Source organism: Telopea speciosissima, chromosome 1 (assembly GCF_018873765.1).
Source record: "Telopea speciosissima isolate NSW1024214 ecotype Mountain lineage chromosome 1, Tspe_v1, whole genome shotgun sequence".
NCBI lineage: Eukaryota > Viridiplantae > Streptophyta > Magnoliopsida > Proteales > Proteaceae > Telopea > Telopea speciosissima.
The window spans coordinates 68,693,181-68,712,106 of record NC_057916.1 but is presented as its reverse complement, the minus strand read 5'-3'; the positions used below and the strand labels follow the sequence as shown (position 1 = coordinate 68,712,106).

At 41.3% G+C, this 18,926-nt stretch overlaps 1 protein-coding gene across 1 annotated transcript in view; it reads right to left on the bottom strand.

Moving 5' to 3' along the window:
- LOC122653624 (dentin sialophosphoprotein-like) overlaps positions 1–18,926 on the bottom strand; it is a 65,752-nt gene that overhangs the window by 591 nt on the left and 46,235 nt on the right. The window contains exons 7-10 of the mRNA XM_043847531.1: positions 9,348–11,573; positions 9,191–9,268; positions 8,931–9,042; positions 78–128 (exon numbers count right to left, since the gene is read on the bottom strand). Coding sequence (XP_043703466.1) covers positions 78–128; positions 8,931–9,042; positions 9,191–9,268; positions 9,348–11,573 — 2,467 coding nt within the window. The remainder of the gene's footprint in view (positions 1–77; positions 129–8,930; positions 9,043–9,190; positions 9,269–9,347; positions 11,574–18,926) is intronic.

Genomic DNA, 18,926 nt, shown 5'->3' with positions numbered 1-18,926 from the left:
AAATTGGCATGATAAAACAAGAGGACTTAAAAGGCAATTTAAAAGTATAGGAACTGCAAATGGGGAACAAAAATTACCCTTAGTTCTTCATGAAGCACAATAAATATCTTCTTTAGCCGTTTATGCCTCTGCAGAAGTTGGATCCTAGTTAGCTTATTATGGACTTGGAAGTAAGTGAGAAAAGGAGAACCTGATGCAATTGAAGCATTGTATAAAACAGAATAAAACTAAAACTATCAATACTACTGTTCCGGTACCAGATGATGACAGGAACAACCATCAACTTCTCTTTCCATTAAGTTACTATTTCAATTTCAAGGGAGATTGCAGTTGTATAAAAAAATAATAAAACTATCAATACTACTGTTCTGGTACCAGATGATGACAGGAACAACTATCAACTTCTCTTTCCATTTAGTTGCTAACTCAATTTCAAGGGAGATTGCAATTAGTTTTCATACACCATATGTGTCAAATGTCAGTTCAATCACTGCTCACTACTCTTTTCCAGGGAAAAAAAAGGGGGAGGGGGGTGATAATAAGAGGAAGAACTTTAAGTCATCCACGTTATAAAACGTGCTCAAGTCATTGACGTTATATAAGAGGAATGACTTCAACAAGTATGTTATTGTATACTATTAAGAGGTAAAAATTCAGAGCAACCAAGCATTATCTGAATCACTGGCATAGTTGTCACGGCGTCTAGGCGACCCAAGGCATTGGAGGGGGTCCAGATGCAAGGTGATACCAAGGCAACCTAGGCATCCAAGGCGCCCACCTAGGCGACGCCTTGAAAACTGTATTCATTGGGGCTGAAAATATTAAATTAATCAGGTTAACATAATTTTTTTTTTAAATGATGAAAGAATTGTACTATTTCTTTATTGAATAAAAAATTGCCCAAGCCAGATACAGCTATTTGTCGCAACTCGTATCTTAAGCACTAAAGCAAAATATTAGAATTACACCTATATACAAGGTCCCTCGTAAACACCAAGGGTATAGCACATAACAGACGCATGGCCTAAGTCCAACTGAATTGTACATTAGATTTAAGAGCAAATTACTCAGACCTCCCCTGACCTTTCTGACAATTCAGGGAACCTCCCCTGCCCTTCTGACAACTACTCAGACCTCCCTTGCTTTTCAAACTGGGCTTCACTTAGCCCCAGTCTGTTAGATTTTTAACACTAGGTAACGGATAAATTTGAAAAAACCTAAAAAAACAGCCAATTATAATTTTTTGACCTATAGGAAGTTACCCAATTGCCCTCACACCCTTTCTTCTTCTTCTTCAAATCTCTGAAAACATAGACAATGGCAACCAACGCCGGAAAACTAATCTAACGCTGTCATTTGAACCACCTTAGCTCATCTACACACAAGAAAAGTAGAACTCCAATCTTGGATATTCCATAAATGGACATCCTTTTCGCTCAGATCCAGGCTGATCTACGTTCCAATGATGCACTTCGTCAGTCCGGTGCCCTTCTGCAAGCTCTTCAACAGTCAGCCGCTGGCAGAGACATTTCCGTCATTGCAAAATCCACTTGCGACCTTGTTCTTCACCTCTGGTGACTGCAACTTCACCTTGTTCAGGAGAGACACACAGGGAAAAAGAAAAAAAATTTAATGTACATTCAACAGAATATTCTGGAAATTTGAGAGAAGGGGGAAGAAAAGAGTTCAGCAAGGCTGAGTTGAGCGATTGAACAGAAGAAAAGAGTTCAGCAAGAAACGAGTTGAGCGATTGACCAGAAGAAAAGTAAAAATGCAGTTTAAATCAAACGCAATTACAGAGGAAAGAAAGAACGATTCAAACCCAGTAGACACCAACTGACTTAAAGACGGAGAGACTACACGTAAAAGGAGAGGAAACTGAGAGCGAGAACAAAACAAGGCAGCAATAAAGATCTTGAGAAATCATCCGGTATTTATAGGCTATGAGACGAAGACTTTCACGAATTCCCAAATCGAAAACCCTTTTTTGATTCTCTACAGCTCATCATTGTTGTTTACTGTTATTTGAGCGTGCATTTGCAATGCAGCTGTGCAAGAGACTAGATTAGAAGACTGCTTAGTAGTAGTAGTTAGTCAGTTCCTACCCGAAAAAGAAGCATTTTATCTTTTCTTCGCTACTGAAGTATGCCGACGCACGTCATTGGGGCGGGAAAGATCAGAATTTTAGGGCTAGGGTTTGGACCTTTTGATGGCTAAAATTCTGATCTTTCCCGCCATGAACCATCAAACACTTTGTCAGGCTAAAATTCTGATCTTTCCGGGGAAAGATCAAAATGGAGGTGAAGAACAAGGTCGCTGGACTGATTAAACCCATTCTAGTGGATGGGTTTAATCTGGGTTCTGGATCAGATTGATGTCGTTGGTGGGATGGAATTTGCAGATGGAGGGGATGAGTTGGGGCAGGGAGAACATGGTGGGGCGGTGGCTGTGGCGGCAGTACTGGCGGTGGCAGTGGTAGGAGGAAGAAGAAGGAGAAGAAGAAGAAAGGGAAAGGTGTAAGGGCATTTTGGTCACAGCAGGTAATTTACTAACACCGTTAACGGACTTGGATTAAGTGAAACCAAGTTTGAAAAGTAGGGGAGGTTTGAGTAGTTGTCAGAAGGGCAGGGGAGATTCCCTGAATTGTCAGAAAGGTCGGGGGAGGTCTGAGTAAGTTGCTCTAGATTTAAAAGTATATATAAAACTGTGCGCAGCACTGCAAGCTAGGATTTGTCTCTTGGTGTAAAAAGCTCAGGCTGCCAGTGTGAAGATGCAGGTTCAAATCTTGAGAATGGCCACTTTCGACAAAAATACCAAGGTTAGGACCCACAAACGATCCCCCTTGGGACCCCCAAAAGCAGGCCTTGCACCAGGAAAATGCCATTATGGGAAGGCTAAATTATGGGATTCCTTCGACATAAAAGCAAGCATGATAATTCAGAGAAACTGGATGATGAGCCGTTAGATCTCACTTGTGAGATGCTATTTTGGTGGATGCTAACAAGCCAACAAAGAAGAATGCTTAAATGTTAAAGTCCCTCTGATGCAGAAGCCGAAACCATGATTAATTTGGCTGTTCTTTGATTTTTCGTTGGAGCCTTTTTATTTGTTTGTTCTTTTAGCCTAGGGTTAAAACAGTCTTTTTCATGGTTTATCTTCTTAGTTCCCTCCACGATTTTAGAGGGATTAGTATTTTATTTTATTTGTTTTAGTTGTTTACACTTATACTCCTATTTAGAGTATAAGTCTATTCTATGTTTTATAATTAGGATTCAGATTAGGAATCCCAACTCCTAATCTGATTAGGATTGCTTTAGATTGATTATTTGTAAGGCCTTTAGGCCCCCTTTATTATTATAAATAGTAGAATCGTGGAGGCTCCCCCACCTATTATGTTTGAAATTTTGTTTCTTCTTGCTGCTGCCGCCATGACTGCTGCTGCTTCTCTGTCTTGTGTGTCATATCAAGACCCCTTGTGAGTAATATCAAGGGCTAGGGCTGGAGTAATCCGGCGACTCCTTGCATCTTGCAGATCGGGAGGTTCGTCTTCTTCTTCCTTCAAGTTCTTCAAGGTTGCTGCTGCTGAAAATCTGCAATTCCAGTAAGAGTTACAATTTCCTGCAACTTTATCATCTCTTCTTCTTACTTCCATCTAACCTAATCGACTTCCCCAAACCCTAGCTTCATCTACATTCATCACAGCCCTATTCCCTCATCAGATTACACTCAAAACCTAACCACAGGTCCATCACAGTAACCCTCCCACTCGATCTCAGTTGCAGCCTCACCTATCCACTACAAACCCTAAATCCCTCCCTCAACATAAAAACCCAGAAACCCTAAGATCTGCCTAGGCCTAACCAGCCATCAAAACCCCACCAAAGTCCAGCCGAACCACCCCTCTCTGCTAGGAAAACTCGACCTAAAGCCCAGCCCCTAAATCTGCTCCTAAACCCTAGTTTCAGCTTAGATCCTAAATCTGAAAACCCAAAACCCTAACCCTAATATTTCTGAATTTCTTATTTCTTATTCAAACCTCATTAAAATCTATTCTAATAGACTCCTAAAATTCTGCAGACCATTACCCAATAAAACCCTAACTCAATCTCCCATTCCTAACCCTAATTTTGCCCTAGTTACCCTAAACTGCCCATTCGGCCAACCCTAAAACAGAACCTGGTCCTAAGTGAGATTTATTTCACCTAGGCTACATCACCCTCTTTATCCAACTTCTTACTGCTGCTGATCTCACTAACCAAATATAGAGGACATGGGGTCCACAGCATTATAGCAGAGAAAATGGTTATCTCTCAAACTAAAGAGTTGCAGAGGCAAGCAAACCTTTTATCAGTTGCTTTTTAACTTCTTTTTTTTTTGTTTTGGGGGGGAGTGTGGGGTAAAAGGAATTTTAAAAATTACGCTAGTTTTTTTGGTCAACAGAAGCAATTTTATTTATACAAAGAAACCTGGGGAGAATCTCCTAACCACAAAAAAAAAAAAAAAAAGGATCAAGTAGACACACAGGTGGCGTTACCCACCAAACACGAGAGAGTTTAACGCACTAGAAGCCAAAAAATGGGCTTCCTTGGAAATATGCGAGAAACAAAAGAAAAAGATACATGAGAAAAATAAGAAACCAAAAGCTTAATATCATCCATAACAGCATCCATGGCCAAGTCCAGTGATCCAGAATAGTTGTTAAGTCTAGCAATAAGTGACCCACAGACAGAGAATATAGACAAGTGCTTAAGATGCAGGGCATGGGCCAGAATGAGAGCATCATGAATGGCCTCCACCTCCATAGCTGAAGCAGAAAAACCCAAGCAATAGGAGCACTTAGCAGCAATGAACTCTCCCAAACCAGATCTGATAACCACTCCCCTACCACCTTGGCAATTCTGAGGGAACCAAGAGCCATCAGCATGAACACTGACATGGCGAGCTGGAATAGAAGGGGCAATGGAAGAGAGTGGCAGAGGAATAGTCTCAGGAACCAGAGTTTTGGGAAGAAGGCCAAAGATTGGATTCAACAATTCGCCTAAAAGCCTCCATTGTGCCAACCAAAGATGGGTCCAAATAGTGAAAAATGGCTTGATTCCTGGCCTTACAGATTTTCCACAGAAGTGATGCCCAAAGCAAATGGAAATCTTGGGGATTAGGGGCAGATATAGCAAGGGTATGGAAGAAACCCACCCAATCTCGAAACTGGAATCAGAGAAAAGAATGAACCTCAAGGCGAAGAGGGGAAGCGAGCCAGCAAGCTGCGGCATTGGGACAAAGGAAAAGGGCATGAACAACTGATTCATCAGCCAAAGACAGCGGAGCCAGTTGCTTAGCCAGTCCCAGCTCCTTGGTCATCAGCGTATGCGGTAGTAGGTGTACATCCAGTAGCATCCCAACACTTGGGCGTTTAGTGCGAAGAAAACTACAGGGTGGTCTATGATCAGGGCTTCCGTTTTCGTCGCTTGAGCGCACTTCGGCTTTTCAGCCTCCCCTAGCGTGCTCAGAGAGGACAAGTAGGGGAAGGAGACAGCTTCTAAAGAGAGATTTTTGTTGACAACAAGAATATTGGTGCAGACCGCCAAAGAAAAAGTTTAAGCTCTGCCAAATTTCTCACATGGGGTCAGGGGAAGAAGGGAGATGCAGTGGCTCTAGAGTGGTTGGACCAATACAACCAGCTTTGGAAACCCAAACCCAAACAGAACAGGTTCAACCTGGGTTTTTGGTCCAACAGTCTCTCCATAAAAGTGGGGGTAGGGCTGCATACATATGCCCCTCTCTGGACACTACAGTAGCGGGAGCCTCGTACACTGGGTACACCCTTTTTAAGGACTGGTAGTAGGTTATTTCTTTATTTGGATTTATTGTGTAATCTGTTATTTCTTTTACTTTGGGTAGGCTATGTATTTAGTCAGTCTTTGTTTTGAGTTGAAGTCTTAGTTTTACAACTTTAAATATGGCTATGCTTGTAATCGCAGATTTGCATGGAAATAAAGTGGGTTTACCTACTGTTAAGGAGTGGTGCAATTGCAGGCCATGGGCCTTTCTTCCTCCTTTCTCTGCGATTTCTGAAATTTTTACTCAGGTACTCTCTCCTTCTTTCCTCCATCCTTCTCTTTTCCTTTTATACTCTGTTCTTACCCCTACCCTGTTACTGTTGAACCAATTGAACCTCAAGAGACTGGATCAAACTCTCTAACGGGAGCTGTTCATTGAGTCTGAGATTTGGAACGAAGGAAGGCCGTCCATATGCGACCTAAAACATAGGTAACCTTCATCCTAAATCATCTTCTGCAGAGGGGTATAACCTTAAACCCAGATCTGGACCTTTGCTCTACCACAAGATTTAGTTGCAGGTCCTAAACTTCTCTCCTTACAATTTGTTAGGCCTACTGGTACTAATCAAAGAGGGCCTTTGCTGCGATTCGAAATCCAAAGCCCTAGTTAGATCGAGGTTTTTGCAAGTGAGTTCTTCCTCGGAGTTTTCCCTTATTGCTGCTGGTTGCATTGTCTTGAGGTCGAAGATGGTATGGGCACCATAAGTCATTACAGAAACACTGGATTGGAGACCCAGGTAACAGGCTGATCTTGCAGGAAATTTTCTATCATTAGAGAGGTTCCAAAGCCACCCATCGCTCTTTGCTTCAACACAAAGGGGGAATTGAACAATAGCGGGGGCCTCATACATGGAGAACAGCGAGTGCAAAGATGAAACATGCCATTTATTGGCACCTCGATTAATAAGGTCCAAGTTCAGTCTGAAATTTCTATCCTTAGGGGAACTATGAATCCTCCCCACCCCCCACCCCAACCCAAAAAAAAAAAACAAAAAAACCCAAGGTAGGAACCCAGGGGTTATTGTATTATGCTAGCTTGATTTCATGTAATACAGAGAAACTTCCAATAATAATAATGCTTTGACATGAGCTCTCAAGGGAATCTAGGACAGCCGGGTTCTTGGAGCACCCAGGAAATACAATGCTAGTGTATTCATGTCCTTTTGGTATATGTAGTTCCATTTCCAGGGATAATACTTTTTACTTTGAGCCTCCAGACTACAATGAGAAGCAGTTAGGACAACATGGTTATTGAAGGAGATGTTGCCTTAGTTTTAACTGGATGGAATAGAGGGACCATGGGCCTTGGAGATCTTCATCTTATTGGAACAGACAGATCTCTTAGCACTTCCAGAAACTTTTCATTTTAAACGATGCAATGTGCTCATCAGTTGGCTGATGAGTTGACCAAATCTGGGTTGGACTGAATTTATTTGTAATAGGGGCCTTATCCAATAGTCTTGTCAGCTTGCTGTTTTGCTTCTTGTTCACTTGTCTAGCTTCAGCTAGTCCTGTTCTTGTTATCATTATACAACTTTGTTCCCTTTTTATCTCTTAATGAATTCTTTGGTTATCTATAAGAATTTTAAAATGAAGGTTATAATGATATCCACTTTCCTTGGAGGGGAAAAAAAAAAATCTTACTCCGGTAGCTTGTAGAAGTAGGGATGCAACTAAATAGCACGTTTAACAGTTAGCAACTAAGGGTACGAGCACAACACACTCCTTGCACCTCCTAGGAATCGAACACCCGACCTCCTGGCTCTAATACCAAATGTTGTGGAGACTTGATTTGCAAGTTGAATCAATTTATGGCAAGAAAGAAGACGTTAAGAGGAAGCAGAATGGAAGAAGTGCAGGTAGGTGTGTAGGTTAAGGCAAAGCCCCTCCCCTCACCCAGGTGCCGTCTCTCTACCACGGAATGTAAAGATTGCTTGGAAAAGAAAACTGGCCATTCTGCACTACGATGTTATGAATGGTATAATCATGCCTTTCAAGAGGATGATATTCCGCAAGCCTTAGCAGCCATGACTTTAAGTGATCCTGCAGATGATGCAGCTTGGCTCCCCGAAACAAGGGCATCCTCACATATGACAGGGATCCCCGGTAAGCTTCACAACATCCGTCCCTATCTGTGAAGTGATATGGTGATGATTGGAAATGGCTCTTTCCTTGTTATCACACAAGTCAGAAGAATGCTTCTTCTGACAACAAAAAATTTCCATTGAATAAAGTGTTATATGTTCCAAACTTGAAGAAGAATTTATTATCAGTGAGTTGGTTTACCAAGGATTTTCCCCTAAATTTTGAATTCTCTGACACTGGTTTTGATAACGGATAGGAAAACGAGTTGAGTTATAATGAAAGGAGCTTGCAAGGGTGACCTATACATGGTTGGACAGACAAATGAGGCATATTTCTCAACTTGGTTTAGATCTGCTACACAAGATACTAGGAATCAGTGCTTGGGACATCCCCATTTTCCTACAGTTAAACATCTTGCAAATAAAGGGATTATTAAAGGCAGTTTTTCAGATAATAAATTATTCTGCGACAGTTGTCATTTGTCAGTGGGGAAAAACTGAGAAACTTCCTTATGCTACTTTGGCTTTCAAATCTTTAGATTTTAAAAAAAAAAAATTCATTGTGATCTATGGGGACCAGCCCCTGTTTCTCCTTTCATTTTTTTTAAGGTTTTCATTTTTGCTGTTGTTTTGTTGATGATTTTTCCCGCTATACTTGGCAGTACCCTCTCAAATGCAAGCTAATCTCGCTGTCTGAAGTCTGAACTCTCCAAGTCTTGCAAATATGTAGCTTCGGGCCCAAGGAAATGAATTCATCACACAGAGAAACTTCAATAAACAAATCTAGTTTATTGTTATCCCTAAACTAGCAATCTTTCAACTGAAAACCAATGAATCAAAAGTATGCAAATCATGGAGTTGAGCTTTGATATGTTTAAACAGAAATCTGGGCACTAAGAGTTACAGGTGAAAATTGCACATATAAACCTCTCATTGTCCTAGGAAGATGCAGTGCACATCTTAATCAATAGGAAAAGCAACACCATAGAAATGCAATTGCATAGCATACCGTTCCACATTGGCGATACGTTTCCTTCAACTGCTCTATGATGTTATAATATCCCTCCATATCCCGACCTTTTGCAACTTCAAGTTCATGTCCCAGTTTATGGAAGTCATTCCTGCATAGAATAGAATCTCAAATAAATTAGAAAAAAAATTATTGTTTAATTAGTTGTTTTCTATTTTACAAAGACAAAAAGAGAAACAAAACTAAAAGATATTTTTAAAACAAAAACCCTAAATATGGGCAAGGAATCCTCATAGCACCTGTAAGTCTCTAGGATCTTGTTTAAAGAGCAGTAACTCCCAAATTTCTCACGGTACTCTTGGACGTATTCCTTATATCTGTAAGGAGCATATACAATTTACCATCATAAAAATTTGATCTGTTCCAGATGTATTTGAATTAACAATATATACTTACTGTGAGAAATCTTTTATTGGTCCTTTGAACTCCGGTTCGTCTTTGTCATACTTAGAATAAGAACAACTATCTTCATCTGAAGAAGATTCCCTCCTCTTACGATTGCTGCTATTGCTTTCCATCCAAAAGGAACCATTCCTTCTATCAGTTACATCTGCCACTGAGTTAGACTTATGGGATTTACTTTCTTTGATCATGTTGGTAGGCACTGCTTGTCCTGTGTGTTTAGGCTCATGCTGTTGTGCTGCACTTGTAGGTGCCTTCTTATGATTGCTTCCATAGCCTTCCGGACCAACGTCCTTGCTCGTGTAAGCCTCATTCTTCCTAGATTTTCCACCCATATCCACAAAGTTATTTGACTGGGGTCCAACTTCATTGTCCGCACGATCTACTCCCGGTAACTGCTGAGGCTGAGAGAGTGCAGCCTTCTGCTGAGGCCTCATAGAATCTTCAGCATCATCTTCTGAGGCCCTTTTCTTAAATGGGGCTTCTTGGCTACTAGAAAACCCAATTCTTGAGTTAAGTGGGGATGGCTGCTTTCTCGAGTCCTGACTTGCCTTTGCCACTGTTCGTCCTTTACTGAAATCTGAATTCCAACTATCTGAAGCACTTAGTTTATTTTCGGACAGTTTGAAAGAAGTTTTTCTTTCAAACTGCTTCTTGACCACCTGTGATTCCTCCCCAGGCATGGGCTCACGAAGTTCACCCAACTCCAAATCTGAAAGCTCCCTTCTCAGTAAAGCCCCTCTTCCATTGACAACTGGGGATTTTTCTACATCACTCCTATTGTTATGTGTAGGGAGAGGCCCCATGTCTGGGTGCAACATATGGCCTGCATCCTTGGACTTCCCCACTTGTTCAACATGGTTCCTGTACTGCATGTTGGACAGCAATGAAGATCTGTCACCATTAACACTTTCCCGGACATTTTTGTTCATTAATTTCTCATAAGCACAACTATCTTCATCATGTTTTTCTCTATGCACTTTGTCTCTAGGCATGGAACCCTTTTCATGTGCATGCATGCTCCTGAAAGCAGACCCATTCGATTCATCGGGGACAAAAGAATTCTTTTCAGATAGTTTAAGACCACGCCCCAAGTTCTCTACATATTTGTTGGATCTATCCGTCCTGTCTGGAGCCTTTCCCCGAGCACTGATTTCGAGAGATCTTTGACCTGGCTGGTGGGCATCAGAAATAGATCTCCCAGGTATTGCCACGCCGTGCCCTTTTTGTGAACCAGTATCTGCATTCCCATCCTTACCAACTCTGTCATTCATCTGTATGGCATGGTCCTCGTGAGAATCCTGGTTCAACCTATCAGGAGATAAATGATGGGGAATGTCGGAGAACAGAGCATCCCTTCTCCTCCCAGCTGATGGTTGAGATGGCATTCCCACTTTAGACCTTTTTGCACTTTCAGGTTTCACCTCAAAGTCCCTTTTTGACTTGGATTTGGATACTCTCTCAAAACTGTCAGACTGTTCATGCCCTATCACATCCTTCACTATATTTTGCATTTCATTAGCAATTTTTCCAAGATGGGACATCTGTTGGCCCTTCTGTGTCTTATCACGATCTGAAGAAAAGGGAATAGTTTCTGAAGATCTTAATTCCCCCTTCTTAGGTTCCAAGTCAGTAATATCAGCCATTTCATTTTCATGACCATCAATTCCCAAGTCCTTAGCAGTCCCAGCTGCATCTGGTGCATGCTGTTTATCTTCGTCAATCTCATTTTGCTCAGGTACAGTATCAGTTTTCCAATGACTGGGAGAATCAGAGATCTTCAACTCTGGTGGTTGCAACTTATGTTCAGCTTCTTTGTCATCTTCACTTGTCATAATATCAACATCCACATCAGATCCCTCCTTGCTGCTAGAAGAACCATCACTTTCACTATCACTGCTGCTCCCACTTCCACTTCCAGCGGGGCTTCTGCTTTTACTTACACTTCTACTCTGGCTTCCGCTGTCACTTCCACTGTCACTGCTTTCACTTTCACTGTCACTGTCGCTTCCACTGTCACTAGAGCTACCTACCTGCCCTTCACTATTGTCAGAAAGTTTTTTATCACCAACAATATCCGGAGAACTTTGTTGAACATCGGTTTTCTCCATCTCAATTGATTCTTCTACTAGTTTAGGGCTCAACTGGCCTGGCTTCTCAAATCCTTCAGTTGTAGCTTTCTCTGGGACAGGGGTTTGACCACGGATGCACTCAGGTGAACTGCAGAAGTCATTAAAAGGAAAGGTAATGCAAATTAACACCAAAGAGATATGATGAATATGACCTAAGCTAATAAAGAACAAATGTTGAGCATTGCATATGATTGATCACAGTTTCAGAAGCTTCAACAACAATAAGGTAGTACTTTTTCCTTCTTTTCTTATTTCAACTGGAAATGAGCATCATTTAACTAAAGCCACAGGCAAACCAGATTTCAAAACAAAGATCTAACAACCATGGAGGGGAACTGGGATGTCTACTACTCCACTGACTACTCTAGCATGACCCAAGGCCTTCTTTGCCAAACTATGGGCTATCTCATGAACAAGATCTGTTATTCTATGAGAAAAGCAGTTGATAAATTGAGAAGATATGTCATGTCATCATGCATATGATAGGGAGTACACAGGACTTCTCTCTCTCTCTCTCTCATATTCCACAAATAATTTGGGAAACAGAAAATTTGGCCTGAAAATATTCGGTTTCAAAAAGAGAAGTCCTTGAGAACAAGTGACAAATAATCCAGGAAAGAAATAATTCGACCCCAAAAATTTCGGATTTTCACACAACTTTAAAAAAAAATAAAAACTTCCCTTTTGTTCCTAAATATTTGAAACATAAACGTTCAATACCTGAATCTGAATTTTCCAACTATGATCCAAACTAAAAATGTCACTGAAAATGCAGGGTAAGAACCACACAATCATTTAACCAGGGGTGCCCTTTTTCTCTTGTTTTATCTTTGTCTTTTCTCCTTTTCAGTTGCCTTAAATGTGCTCACACTCTTACTTAAAGACTTAAAAAACCCAACAGGAATTTCTAAACTGAGATCCTTCTTAATGCTAATGAGAACTGAAATACAAGTAATGAGCACATAACTGGACTTGACTGCAATATGAAAGCACTTTATAGAAATCAAAGCCATCCTTCTATGAAATTTATCTACACTTCTCCAAAAATTGCCGAAACTTAAAAATAGAATACAATGCTGTGGGCATGCAGCACTGATGCAGTTAGACGTTGGATTAGTTAGGGATAATTATGTAAATTTGCTTTTATTAATTGTTTTTATCTTGTTAGATTCGTAATCATATATGTCAAAGCTTCGCCTAGGCACCGCCTAGGCAATAAAGCTTTTTTTGGGACCTAGGCATTCCACCGCCTTACTGTATTGAACGCTTGGTTTTTTTTATTATTATATAAGATTAAATGCCTTTTCTAATGTTTTGATTGGATTTGTGTACAATGTTTATATACAGAGTGATGCATGGGATCATGTGTTAGTATTAAAACAAATAAAGAAGAAAAACCAAAACATAAGAAAGAAAGAAAGTGAGAAGAAGATTTCATCGTGAGACGAAGGAACCAAAGTCGGAACCCTTCTCTACTACTTGCTTCCTTGGTCAGTTGGTTCTTTTACCTAATATAATGGTGAAAAATATAAACAAAGGGATAAGCAAGGAAAAGAGAAAATAGAGTACAGCTGGTGGGAAATATTTTGTCCAATTGTGCCCATGTATCCTTTTCCAACTGGCAATCTCAAGAATGTCTGTGTCGTCTGACTCCTTGTTTCCTCTGCTCCACTACCCTTACGATTCATGTGTGTTTTAACAAAAACAAATATTTATATATATGTTCTGGGTGAATTTTTTTTTTTGGGGGCGTTACAGACTTACAGGTACACCAAAGGGGACTTAAGGGTGGACAGTTGTGTCCATGAACCAGCCACATGGTTTATGTCCCTTACTGTATCCATGTTTTAAAACCGTTCATGCATGCTTAAGTTGCCAAGGTGCCGCCTAGCGGCAGCCTAATCGCCTAAGGAAGGCCCTCCAATGCTTGAGTCGCCTAGCACTTTGACAACTATGTTCGTGACAACTATGTTCGACTTCTTGTTTGATTCTATAAAGCAGCACGTAACCCAACGATTAGGATTGGATTTTTGGGAATTAAATAAAGTTTTTTTTTTTTTTTTTTCCGTATGCTGCTGTGAGCTGCGATTGGGTTTCTTCTTCCTTCCTACTAGAACTGGATTGCCTGATCTTCTCTTCCTCAGGTCAAGACCCTTCCCCTCCTTTCTCTTATTCTCTTCACATCTCCTTCTTCCTCTGTTTTCTCCTTTACCTTAGCTTCCTAAACCTTATACTGTGTGCTCTGTTTCTGGGCGACCAGTCCCCACGTAAGCTTTAGGTCTGGGCATTGCTTTCATTTAGTAATTCTATAGGCTACTAATTTCCGCCCTAAATCTTGTGTTGTTTGGACTAATAGTAGAAGAGTTCTGTTGATCGAAATCAAGTCAAGTTCTGCTGGTTGCTCTCGGTATAGAGGTTGAAGACAACCTCTATTAAAGTCCATATCCCTATTTACATAAATCCTTTGGTTCTTATTTTATTCCTTTCCTTCATCAATCCTTTATTAATTTCCAGAATTACACGCCCTAAGTAGTTGCTTTCAATTTATGCCATTCACTCTATTTCCTTCTCTTCATTGATTTTGAAATTCAAGATACTTACAGAATTGCCACTAGCGATGCAACTTTAAGGGTTTTAGACCCATGATTGCATCAAGCACTTTCTCAAATGATGCGTCCATCAGGTCAACCAATGCTGACTGATTAGTGATACATTTTTAGTCTCTTAAATATCCCATCAGAAAGACCCCTCCCAAAAACCTACCTAGAGATACTAATTTCCTTCAGTTTTAGAAACTGAACATAAGCCTTGAAATCTTTCAACAGTGAAATTTTGGTTTTGGTCACAAAGCAGGAAGTAAATATTCTGAAGATAAGTTAGACTGACTAGGGGATGCTGGCAAATTCTGCACCAAGGTCATCTTGGCCACTAAATCCATGCCAAATCCTTCCATAGTGACTCAAAAGCTTAAAGTCAGATGCTAAATTTGCATCAGGGTTTAACTTTTAGAAGTTAGATTTGCATCAGAATCCAACTTTCACAAATATTTTAATATAAAAATGTTTCCTCATTAATTCTTCCATAACTCCACTATAATGCCCTTTCTGACCATTAAAAAAGAGATGAACCTGGATAGAAACTGTTGTAATATGGGGTATAAGGGTAGAACTGTCCTTAGGGCTTATTTGGTGTTGCCCTAGAGGTTGTATAATCTTCATACCACATATCTCATTATTATAAATAAAAATGGGCTGGTGTCTCATAGATACAAGTCACAATTCCAAAGTCATCATGGTATCAGAGCAGAATCGACATAGGGATTCCCAATCCTAATCGAATCTCTCCTCTCCTCTATCTCTTTCTCGATTTCTTCCCAGCGCCTCCACCACCTAGCTGCCACCACCGCTACCGTCTAACCACCACCGCCTCCCTCCCTCTCGGTTTCTCTCGGCATCTCTCTCTCTCTCTCTCTCTCTCTCTCTTCTCTAGCACAACCGAGAGGCAGGGTTACCGCTTCCCACCCTTCCGCCACCCTCAGTGGTGATTTTCTCCACCACCAAGGGCTTGTTTGTTCTCTCCTGTTTTTCCAGCCTTATTTCATGATTTGAAAGGCTGTTTTTCCCTTTTGTGGATTTTTTGTTGGTGATTGGTTGATGTTCTAGCATCTCTTCTTCAGCTTTGTGCCTTTGTTACCCGTGGGATATTTTTTGGTAACAATGGCAACCATTTCGGATCTTTCTTTTGCTAAATCTAGAACTGAAGGGCAAGTTCATGTTTCTCATGACGGTTTCCCCACATTCACTGTATGCTCAGTTCGTTTGAATGGGAGCAATTATTTGATGTAGTCTCCATCCTGTTATCTCTCCATTGACTTCCGCAGATATTTGGGTTATCTCACTGGTACGAAAGGGAAACCCACCACTAAAGGTGCTGAACAAGAGAGGTGGAGTTCTGCTAACTCCCTGGTTATGGCATACCTTCTCAGCAGTATGCAACCAGCAACCCCAGCTTGCTAGGGGTTATCTCTTGTTGGACACTCCTGCAAAAATTTGGAAGGCTGCTCAAGAAACTTATTCGTAGGTTGGGAACGATGCATAGGTCTATGAACTACGCAAGAAACTTCATGAGACCAAGTAGAAGGAACTCAGCCTGTCACAATATTATTCTAAGTTAAGCAGTTGGTGGCAGGAATTGGATTTCTATGATACGTTCCAGGCCTCTACCCCTGACGATGTTATCAAGTTCAGGAAACGTGAAGATAAGTTCAGGGTGTATGACTTTCTTGCTGAAATCCGTGCTCAAGTTCTTAGCAGGGATCATTTCCCCACTCTGGAACAGGCGTACTCATTAATTCAACTAGAGGACAGCTATCACGTTGTAATGCTGCCTCCCTCTCCCCAGGACTGATTGGCCCTCCTTTCTGGTCCTCCCATACAGCCCAAAAGCGGGCCTTCTTGCCCTGGTGATCGTTTTGACCATGACCCTATCAAGTGTGAGTATTGTGGGAAAGAAAGACACACCAATGAGTTTTGTTGGAAGCTTCATGGTCGTCCCATTGCTTCTTCCAACAAAGGTCTTGGTCGCGGGAAATCATCAGCAAATCATACAGAGGCTACTGTAGTTGATTCTCTACCTGGTGCTGCCCCTTCCTCCTCTCAGGATGAGCTTACTAAGCTCCTTAGTCAGTTGGTAACCAAGTTGGACTCATTCAGCTCTGCCAGTCCTGCTTCCGCTTCCTCTTCCATGTTGGTACCCTCAGACTCTGCTTCCCTAGGTATTTATTTTGCTGGTCATTGTGCATAAACTGTTTCCTGTCCCTGGATTATCGATTTCAGTGCCTCTGACCACATGACCAGTACTGCCAATCTTTTCTTTAAATAATCTCCTCGTTCTGGTAAAGACAAGGTTCACATTGCTGATGGCTCTCTTTCCTCTGTCTCTGGGAAGGGGTCTATTGCATGCACTCCCACTCTGACTTTAAATTCAGTTTTACGTGTTCCTAGCGTTACTACAAATCTTATTTCTATTAGTTGTCTCACTTCCGACCTTAATTGTAAAGTGACATATTTCCCGTCTCACGGTCTTTTTCAGGAATTAGTAACGGGGGAAACGATTGGCTCTTGTAGGGCTCATGATGGTCTCCATTTGCTCGATGAAGTTGCTTCATTTCCTAGTCATGCTCATTAGACCGTTTCTGCTTCCGCTCCCGTAGTTTCTCCTAAACTACTTCTTTGGCATAGACGTTTAGGTCACCCTCCCGTGGGTACTTTGGTTTAAAGTTTTCCCAATTTATTTTCAAAATGCAACCCAAAGGATAATTTTTGTGATGCTTGCGTTTTAGCCAAGCAAACTCGTTCTTTTCCATTTATGTTAATCCATTCAAATTTGTGGGGCCCTACTCGTAGTACTTCTATTTTTAGACATAAGTGGTTTGTTTCTTTTATTGATTGTTATACCCGTTGCACTTGGCTTTATTTGATGCACCACAAGAGTGATGTTTTTGCCTACTTTCAATCCTTTCATAATTTTGTTCACACCCAATTTAATGCCAACATTCAAATTCTCCGTAGTGATAATGGGATGGAGTATAAGGATGGGGCATTCTAGGCATATCTTGCATCTCATGATATTCTCCATTAGACCAGTTGTGTTGACACACTAGCTCAGAATGGGATGGTTGAATGCAAGAACCATCATTTACTGGAAGTGGCACGGGCAATTATGTTTGAGATGCATGTTCCACCACAATATTGGAGTGAGGCTGTTCTAACTGCTGCCTATCTGATCAACCGAATCCCTACACGTGTTCTTGATTTTTGCTCGCCTGTTCAGGTTCTCCAGGGATCCAATACCTTCATTATTCCACCAAAGGTATTTGGATGTGTTTGTGATGCCTGAAACCATCAGCATCCCAGTAAATTGGAACTGCGTGGCTTAAAGTGTGTTTGTTGGTTATTCTCCTACCCAAAAGGGCTTTACCAATTTACCATCCACCAACCAGCCACATGTATGTGACTATGGATGTTAGTTTTAATGAAGTTGCACCCTATTTTTCTTCGGCATCTCGTCAAGGGGATGAGTCTCCATGGTTTGGTAAAAATATGCTTGATATGCCTCCTCTTGTTGGTGAAGATAATACTCTTGTCCAGGGGGAGACTCAACCCATTGTTGTTATTCCTCCCATTGTCAGTACATATACTTGTCGAGCTTGTGAGAAGCAAATAGACACCCACTATAGCTGCTCCAAGTCAACTAGATCCTCTTGCATTGGATCTACCACCTAGTAATCTCTCTCTACAGTCCCCCATTGTTTGCGATCCTTCTTTAGATCTTCCCATTGCTGTCCCCCATTATTTCTCAGGTTGTTTTGTATGAGTCTCTTCCCCCCCCCCCTCATACCGTGTTTTTGTTTCTTCTTTGTCTTCTGTCTCTCCCCCTAAAAACTAGTAGGAAGTTCTCCAAGATCCACGATGGAAGGCAGCCACGATTGAAGAGATGCAAGCTCTAGAAAAAAATGCCACTTGGGATTTAGTCTTATTCCAGAAGAAGACAATAAGTTGCAACTGGGTGTTTGCGATCAAACAAAATATGGATGGCACTATGGATAAATAAAAGGCCTAGTTGGTAGCTAGGGGATTCACGTAGACTTATGAACTCGACTACCAGGAGACGTTTGCTCCTATTGCGAAGATGAACACTATCTGTATGATTTTGTCATGTGCAGTTAACTTTGGCTGGGATTTGCAACAATTGGACGTGAAAAATGCATTTTTCCATGGGGAACTGAAAGAAGAGGTATATTTGTATATCCCTCCTGGTTTTACTACTCTGAAGACTCCATGAGGAACTGGAAGAACAGGTATATTTGGATATCCCTCCTGGTTTTGCTACTCCAAAGACTCGTGGGAAAGTACGCAAGCTGAAATGTGCCTAGTATGGATTAAAACAGTCCCCACGAGCTTGGTTTAGAAGATTTCACGGTGTGATGATCTCTTTTGGCTACACACAAAGCAATGCTGATCACACCCTCTTCATCAAAAAATCTGGATCCAAAATTGCCCTTCTTATAGTTTATATGGACGATATTGTTGTCACTAGCAGCGACATTGAGTAATTTCTCGTCTCAAATCATATCTTGGAAAGGAATTTGAGATCAAGGACCTTGGTCGATTGAGGTACTTTCTTGGTATTGAGGTTGCCCATCTACCAAAGGGGTGTTTCTCTCTCAAACGGAAATACACTTTGGATTTTTTTATCTGAAATTGGCATGTTAGTGTTGGGGGTACGGTGTCTTGTATTCCGTCTCTTGGTTTGTGGGGTGATTACAAAGGGCCATTAAGTGGCCGTAGGCCTCAAGGCCCGGAGGAATCGGCCCACTTGCACGTTAATCTACTGTTTTGGTGGGACTTCGACGAACTAGCGGAGGTTTGGGGGTGGCAGC